Source organism: Jaculus jaculus, chromosome 19, assembly GCF_020740685.1.
Source record: "Jaculus jaculus isolate mJacJac1 chromosome 19, mJacJac1.mat.Y.cur, whole genome shotgun sequence".
NCBI classification, from domain to species: Eukaryota; Metazoa; Chordata; class Mammalia; order Rodentia; family Dipodidae; genus Jaculus; species Jaculus jaculus.
This window is the reverse complement of record NC_059120.1, coordinates 18,996,688-19,005,565: the sequence shown is the minus strand read 5'-3', so window position 1 is coordinate 19,005,565 and position 8,878 is coordinate 18,996,688. Positions and strand designations below refer to the sequence as shown.

The window sequence follows — 8,878 nt, the reverse complement described above, 5'->3', positions numbered from 1 at the left end:
ACTCTCTCAAATGAATACATATATTGTTGGGATATCTATCTATCTATCTATCTATCTATCTATCTATCTATCTATCTATCTATCTATCTATATCCCAAACTTCTTTCTCATTCCTCTCCCATCTGCACCCTCCCATGGCTGTGATCCCTGGCAGGGGATGTAGACAGTTACTGACGGAGCTTCCAAGGGTCAGGAAGTGTCAGGCACGGAGGACTCAGAACCAGCCCAGGCTGTCCTTAACTGTCAGCACCATGGCAGGAAGGAGATACCGACACACAACATGGCCAGGATTCATATTCTTTTTAAATTTTTTTATTAATTAGTTTTGTATTCAGCAAATGCAGTCAGTTTGGTACCATTATTAGGCTCATCCATGACCTACACCCTCCCCTTGGCCCCTCCTTGTTGAGGTATATGGGTCGTGCATTGTGGAGTGAGCCCACAGTTATGGGTAAGATAAATGTCTCTGCATATCATGACCCAACATGTGGCTCTGACATTCTCTCCGCCTGCAGATGAAGACACCATCTTTGTGTTTTGTGTGTGTGTGTGTGCTTATGTGCATATGGTGTATGTGTATATGTATATGGGTGCACAGGGTGTGTGTGTGTGTTTGTGTAGAACAGAAGATAACCTTAGGTGTTTTTTCTTCAGGAGAAGAATTCACTTTTAAAAATTATTTATTATCTGTTTACTTGAGAGAGAGAAAGAGACAGAGAGAAAGAGGGAGAGAATGGGTGTGCCAGGGCCTGTAGCCACTGTAAAAGAGCTCCAGGTGCATGCACCCCCTTGTGAATCTGGCTTACGTGGGTCCTGGGGAATCGAACTGCTGTCCTTCAGCTTTGCAGGCAAATGCCTTAACCACTAAGCAATTTCTCCAGCCCCCCCTTCTTTTTTGAGACAGGGTCTGTCACTAGCCTGGAACTCACTAAATAAGCTAAACCAGTGGCCAGTGAGCCCAGGGAGCCTGGTATTTTCACCTCTCCAGTGCTGGCATTATGTGTACCCACCACCATGCCCAACCTTTTCTTTCTACCTGGGCTCTGGAAATCAAACTTATCTCCTCATGCTTGTGAAGCAACCACTTTTCTGACTGAGCTATCTCAAAAAGAATGGGGTGTGTGGGTATATTGGGAGGTCAAAGATTGACACTGGTATTTTCCATGATCACTCTCCATTTTCTTGGCTGTGACAGAGTTATTCACCTGCACCCGCAGCTCACTAATTCTGCTGGTCTAACTGGCCAGTTTGCCCTAGGAAGCCCCTAGCCCTGCTTCCTGAATGCTGGGATTCCAGGAAGCGGCTGTTCCGGCCCGGCACTTATGTGGGCTCTGGGGATCCAAACCCCCGCCTGCAGGCTTGCATGACAAACATTTTATCCAGTGACCAGCTCCCAAGCTCCAACCTGTTTTGTTTTGTATTTTTAAAGAAGGAGGCTGATAGAGTGCTCTACAAAAGAAGACCATATTTGCTACACAGAGTAAGTTATTCCATAGCTTCCAGAAATAACATCACCTTGTTAAGTGCTAGAATTAGAAAGAAATCCAAGGATTTAAACATTCCAGTCAGATACTACTATACGAAGAGGACAGAATGATTTGGGTTTAAAATAGGTATCCAGGTCTCCAAATGTAATTAAGTATGGAATAAAACCTCACCTAACAAAAAGTGTTGACATACATGATATAAAATATGGGGAAAAACTTGCCCTGACATAAGAGAAAGGAGAGCCAGGGACCCTCACATTCTTCCAGCCATAAAAGGAAGTCAAACTGATGCTGGTGTCAAGGACAGCCACCTGAGGAATCCAGACTTCTACCCCTACCTGCCAGGACCTGAGCTTCTGTGGTTCCACGAAGCCAAGTTTTAGGTTCCAGTGACTTCCGACTGCATAGTAGGTGTTCATTAGGCTTCTCACCAGTGTGTAAGAAGACTCAAACTAAAACAAGGTTTCAGGAAGATCTAGAATCTTATAAGCATAAAAAATGCTTGTTACAGTTAAATATTGATTGTCATATCAAGAACAAATAATAGGGCTGGAGAAATGGCTCAGTGGTTAAGGCACTTGCCTGCAAAGCCTAAGGACCCAGGTTCAATTTCCCAGTACCCACATAAAGCTAGATGCACAAAGTTGTGCATAGATCTGGAGTCTGTTTACAGTGGCTGGAGACCCTGGCATGCACATTCTATGTAGCTGCCTCTCTGCTCTCTATTTCTCTCTGTTTGTAAGTAAATATTTTTTAAAATCTTCTAAAAGAACAAATAATATATCAACCTCACTCAAGAAGACAATCAAAAAATTTTCAAAAAATAGAAGATAATCAGTCGGTGCCAGCACTGAAATGGAGAAGCGTGAGTTACCTGAAAAAATACGTTCAATAAATATGATTTTACAAAATCTTTAACAAAAATTATAAACATACATAAACCAAGTGGAAAATTACAATCTCTACAAGAACCAAAAGATGTTCAGAAGAGCAAAGATAACAGAGCGCAAGCTCTATAAACAGAAAGGAAGTGAGTAGAGAAGCAGCCTGGGATCATCATAACAGAAATAAGGCCACAATAAGCAAATCGGGGTAAATATAATAGTGGTTTCTTTTTCTCTTGCATTTCAAAATTATATTTGATGCCTGAAGCAAAAATTCTGACACTATCTGATGTGATTCTAAATGAACCTGGGTGAATGTTTAAGGCTATTGTATGGTAAATATGAGGAGAGATCAGAGGACACAGGAAAATGGGTTTTGTTTGTTTTTCAGCCAGTAAGCACAACTATGGCACCCATAGGCTATGATGAGTTTATAGCATAAGACTGAGAGACACTGCTAAAAAGCTATACAAAGAAATTGAATTAAAAAAACACTGCAAATGAATTTCCATCCAAAAGCAATGTTAAAGAAACTCAACAGAAGGCTGGAGGGATGGCTTAGTGGTTAAGGCATTTGCCTGCAAAGCCAAAGGACCCAGGTTCAATTCCCCAGGACCCACATTAGCCAGATGCACAAGGGGGCACACATGTCTGGAGTTCTTGTACAGTGGCTGGAGGCCCTGGTGCACCCATTTTCTTTCTCTGTCTTTCTCTGTCAAATAAATAAACAAAAATGAATAAATAAATATTTTCTTAAAAAAAGAAACTCAATAGAATCTAGGAAAAAGAAAATAGAAATGAAGAATGTATAGAAAATAAGAAATGAAAGGATAAAATGTTAGATTTTAGCCCTAAAATATCAATAGTTACACAAAATATAATTGTCTACATATGCCAGTTATAGAACAGTGATTGACAAAATGGATTTAAAAATATGCTAAGCTACAGCAATGATTTTTGACAAAAATATACATTGGAGAAAAGATAGCCTCTTTAACAAATAGTGCTGGGAAAACTGGATATCTATATGTAGAAGAATGAAAATAGATCCTCATCTCTCTCCATGCACAAGAATTAAGTCCAAATGGATCACATACCTTAATATCAGACCATAAACTCTGAAACTGCTATAGAAAAAAAGTATGGGAAACCCTTGAACATATTGGGATAAGCAATAATTTTTTGAATATAACCTTGTTTGCTCAGGGAAAAAAAAACTACTAATCAACCACTGGGACCTCACGAAATTACAAAGCTTTGGTACAGCAAAGGACACTGTGAATAGAGCAAAGAGGCAACTTACAGAATGGGAGAAAATCTTTGCCAGCTATACATCTGACAGAGGATAAATATCAAAGCTATACAAAGAACTTAGAAAACTAAATAATAAGAACCCAATTAAAAAATGGGCTATGAAACTAAATAGAGAATTTTCAAAAGAAGAAATACACATGGAAAATAAACATCTAAAAAGATGTTCTACATCCTTAGCCACAAGGGAAATGCAAACCAAACCTACTTTGGATTCCCTGGCAGTCCTGCCAGAATGGCTATTATCAAGAAAACAATGACGATAAATGTTGGTGAGGATGCAGAAGAAGAAGAACCCTTCTACACGGTTGGTGGGAATTTAATCTGGTACAGCCATTGAGGAAATCATCATGGAGGCTCCTGAGACAACTAAAAATAGAGTTATCATATGACCCAGCTATAGCTATAGCACTCCTAGGCATATATCCTAAGGACTCTTCTCATTACCTTAGAGATACTTGCACAACCATGTTTATTGCTACTCTATTCACAATAGCTAGGAAATGGATCCAGCCTAGATGTCCCTCAACTGATGAGTATATAATGAAGCTATGACACATTTACACAGTGGAGTTCTATTCAGCAGTAAAGAAAAATGAAATTTTCAGGGAAATGAATGGATCTGGAAAGGATTATACTAACTGGGTTACCCAGGCCCAGAAAGCCAAATGTCACATGTTCTCTCTCATATGTGAATCCTCACTACAAATGTTTAGACTTGTGTGTAAGTTGGAGTAAAATATTGGTAACAGAGACTATTAAGCTAGAAAAGGGCTATAAGGGAGGTGGAGAGGGGAGGACTTAGGGGGATGGTATTGTATATATTTAAGCAGACAAATAGATTACTCATGGTGGAATGGCCTAAGCAAGGTCAAGGGAAGAGACTGCAAAAAGAAGCGTGGAGGGGAGGGCTAATAAAAATCCAAGATATTGAGAATAAGTAATATGAAAACCTACTTTTTGGGATAGTGGCACACTCAGAAGCAATGGACTGTTACTAGAAAAGTTTCAGTGCCAGGGATGGGATACCTTCCAGTGAGTTGTTGGCAGGGAGGTTCCTGATGCCCCTAAAACATTACAGACTATTTCCAAGGCCCTTGGTTTCCCTCAAGAAGTAGATGGCAAGAAGCTATTGCTGAAGACTCCACATGCCTGTGATTCAAGGTCACTGAGAAATCTTGTTGGAGTTGATCTGAAAACCTCCTCCCTGCAGACCAGCAGACAGAAAGCTGGGAAAGGATGCATTGCATACAGCCCTATGGGAGACAGAAGTCATGAGCAGTGAAAACAGTGGACACTGCAAGCCTCAAGTGTGGCCAGCCAGGCCAAATAATCGAATGAGGGCAACAGTGGCATGTCTGTTATTGGGGAAACCTACTTAACATTCATACCCATATATTAATATACCCATATATTAATGCTATTCTCAATTTGCCTAGAGAAGCTTCTCTTTTCAGATGTCAGTGACCACTAGAGTGACCCAAAAGGCACCATAGTTCTGAGAAATGAAAGAAGAGTGTCCAGCACTGAAACATCTATATCACACCCTCCAAGGCTTAGGGTCCATTACAGAAGGGGTGGGGGAAAGAATGTAAGAGCCAAAGGAAGGGTAGGACTTCTTACAATGCAATTGTTCAGACAGAAATTGGCCTCGATATCTATGACCTCACAGTGCCTAGCAACACCTACACAAAACCCACATAATAGAAGGAAAAGATGATGGCATCAAAATAAAAGAGGTACTAACATAGAAGGAGGGGATATGATAGAGTGTGGAGTTGTGAAGGGGAACGTGGATAAAGGGAGGGAATCCTCATGATTATTGTCTGTACATATGGAAGTTGTCCATAAAAGAAGGTAAAAAAAAAAATAAAATTGCATGCTCAGGCTGGAGATATGGCTCAGTGTTAAAGACTCTTGCTTGCAGGCTGGAGAGATGGCTTAGTGGTTAAAGCATCTGCTTGCAAAGCCAAAGGATCCTGTTCAATTCTCCAGGATCTACATAAGCCAGATGTACAAGGTGGCGCATAGATCTGGAGTTTGTTTGCAGTGACTGGAAGTCTTGGTGTGCCCATTCTCTCTCTCTGTCTCTCAAATAAATAACTAAATAAATGAAATATATTTAAAAGAAGATTCTTGCTTGCAAAGCTTGAGGGCCTGGGTTCATGTCTCCAGTACTCATGTAAAGCCAGGTGCACAAACTAGGATATACGTCTGGAGTTCATTTGTAGTGGCAGGAGGCTCTGGTGCACCTATACTCTTTCTATCAAGTAAATAAATATATAAATATTAAGAAAACTAATATGTAAGAGCCAAAGGAAGGGTAGGACTCCTTACAACATGCTCCCCACAGACATAAAATGGCCTGAATATCCATGACCTCACAGTGCCTGACACTACCTACACAAGACCATCATTAGAGGAGGAAAAGATCATGACATCAAAATGAAAGAGAGACTGATTGAGATGGGGAGGGGATATGGTGGAGAATGGAGTTTCAAAGGGGAAAGTGGGGGAGGGTATTACCAAGGGATTTTTTTTTTAATAATCATGGAAGTTGTTAATAAAAATTTGAAAATAAGTAAATAAACAAAAACTAATAAATAAAATTGCCTGCTGTCAATAAGGAATACACTTAAAGTTTGGCAGCAGAGCAAATGTTCAGTCAAAGACAGCAGCATGCAAACGTGAGTGAGACGAGAGCAGGAGCAGCTGTGGTGAACCTGGACAAGTAAATCTTAGAGACAAGAAAGCCTCCAGAAAGAGAGACATGGTGAAAGGGTCAGTCCTCCAGGAAGACAGAGCCACTGTAAATGCTTGTGTACAGACAGGATAAATAAGTCAAATAAAATCTGAAAGAACCAGTAATGTAGACATGTCAGCATTTATAATTAGATACTTCACTATTTCTCTTCCAACAGGTGATGTTGTTGCAGCTAGGGGAAACATCAACAGTGTAAAAGGAATAAGCACCATTCTTAACCTAAGCGGTCTAGCTTACATTTGTAGAAAAGTCCACCCAGCAACAAGAAAATACATGTGAACAGATGTCAACACAGAGAATATTCTAGGCCTTAAGAAGAAAAAACAAATCCGGGCTGGAGAGATGGCTTAGCTATTAAGCGCTCTCCTGTGAAGTCTAAGGACCCCGGTTCGAGGCTCGGTTCCCCAGGTCCCACGTTAGCCAGATGCACAAGGGGGCGCACGCGTCTGGAGTTCGTTTGCAGAGGCTGGAAGCCCTGGCGCGCCCATTCTCTCTCTCTCCCTCTATCTGTCTTTCTCTCTGTGTCTGTCGCTCTCAAATAAATAAATAAATAAAAATACTTAAAAAAAAAATCCACTGGAGTTCCAGCTTGGCAACTCCCCTCCCATCTACTGATACCTACCTGACTGACATGAGACCCGAGTGGAAGATGTTCCACTGGTAATGCACGCTGAAACTTTCCTTGCCCAGTACCGTGTGCCAAGCAAGTTCTCCAATGCCTGGGGACCGACTCAGAGACTGAAGCCTTCTGGGATCTTGGACTTTCTCTACTCAGAAGATAGGATCGGAGGCGGGTGGCTGCAGCACGGGGCTGTCTTCCCCGGTTAGTCCGGGCTGCTGTCGCCAGGGCAGCTGCCGCAGCTGGCCCGGCGTTCGCAGCACCCGGCCGGCCTCGGGGTGCGCGTGCCAGGCTTTCCTGTCTGTCTCTGGTGGGCTGGACACTTGAACCCTATACTGGAACTTTGAAACCCTGAAGCATAGCCCACGCTGACTTCTGCTGGGTGTCCCTGAAACATGGGAAGCTTTTGAGCTTCAGCGGTGGTGTCCCACAGGAGCTACTTGTCTTGTCCAGAGGCAGGGAGAACGTCCATGGCTGCAGCCTGTAAAGGCAATAAGCCCAGAGTCTGGAGTATCCCCATTGCGGCAGGCCATGATGCAGAGGGTTCCCAGAGCCACCTTCACTTCGATGAGAAGCTACATGACTCAGTGGTTATGGTTGCAAAGGAGAGTGACAGCAGCTATCTGGTCGAGGTTGGCTTCCTGAAGATCTTGCACAGATATGAGATTCCCTTCACTCTGCCCCCAGTGCACAGGTTGAGCAAGGACATAGATAAGGCACCTGTCCACAGCCTGCACCTCAAGCTTCTCAGTGTCTTGCCCATCCCTGAAGGTTACGGCATCAAGGAAGGTGTCCTCAAAGAGGAGATGCTACTGGCCTGTGAGGGTGGTACCGGCACCTGGGTACGCGTGACAGTACAGGCTCATGTCATGGACTGGCACCATGGCACACCCATGCTGCTAGATGGTGTCAAGTGCGTGGGCGCTGAGCTGGAGTACCACTCAGAGCACAGTGACTGGCGTGGTTTCGACTGAGGCCTGTGGCTCTGCTTTCGTGCCTCAGGCCCCTTAGCCTTAAACTTGGCCTGTCTCCAGACATGCTGCCTGATGATATGGCTTCCTTACTCTTCCAAGGTGGTGGGGTTGGGCTTATCCTTGCCTCCCATCTCTGCCTTCATTCATGCCACCACCCTGCCTCTCCTGCATTTTCTCCCACTTCCTCCTCTATGTGCCTCAGTCTCCTGACCGAAGAAATGGGTTGAGCCCCAAGGAGGCTATTTGAGAGGAAGGGAGAGCCTGGGATGGATCTACCCATTCTCCAACCCAAGCCATAGGGGCTTCAGTCAGGGTCTGGGACAGGATGGAGTGGCTATGACGTTGACACCCCATTACTGTTGCTGCTATTGTCTCACCTTAGCCACCTCTCCTGTCCTTCCTTCTGTACTGCTGTTCATGTGAGTGTGAAGGAGACAGAGTTCCCAGCCCCTTCCCTCAGGTTTGTGATACTTGGTTTTTAAATGGCTGATTGGAATGGAATCCTTAAGAAATAAAACTTCTAGTGATAGCAGAAAAAAAAAGAAAGAAGATAGGATCAACACCACCACCATCGGAAATTATTCACCACCATCCACGACTGCTCCTTGGTGAACAGTGAAATACTACAAGATGACAAACTCGATGGGTGGTGGATGGATAATGAAGTCAAGTTCATGACAAGTGAGCAAAGGCCAGTCATGCCCCGAGGATCTTGCCCCCAAGAACAGTGAGCCCATGGACTCCCAGAGAACACCTCTACCAGCTCCCCAGTGACCAGGCCAGATGCCCTGCAGAAAACTTTCTCCTCCCAGGGATTGGTGGATGTGAACCCTGACCAC

The 8,878-nt window shown here is 43.4% G+C and overlaps 1 protein-coding gene across 1 annotated transcript; it reads left to right on the top strand.

The window, feature by feature from the left end:
* The first annotated feature begins 7,532 nt into the window (after positions 1-7,532).
* On the top strand, positions 7,533-8,039 carry LOC101596002 (UPF0687 protein C20orf27-like). Its single transcript, XM_045138770.1, has one exon. The coding sequence runs from the start codon at positions 7,536-7,538 to the stop codon at positions 8,037-8,039; it is 504 nt and encodes a 167-aa protein (XP_044994705.1). The 5' UTR covers positions 7,533-7,535.
* Positions 8,040-8,878: the final 839 nt, after the last annotated feature.

Excerpts from the sequence above, each read along its gene's own strand:
- LOC101596002 (XM_045138770.1), top strand. The coding sequence starts at position 7,536 with ATGGCTGCAGCCTGTAAAGGCAATAAGCCCAGAGTCTGGAGTATCCCC.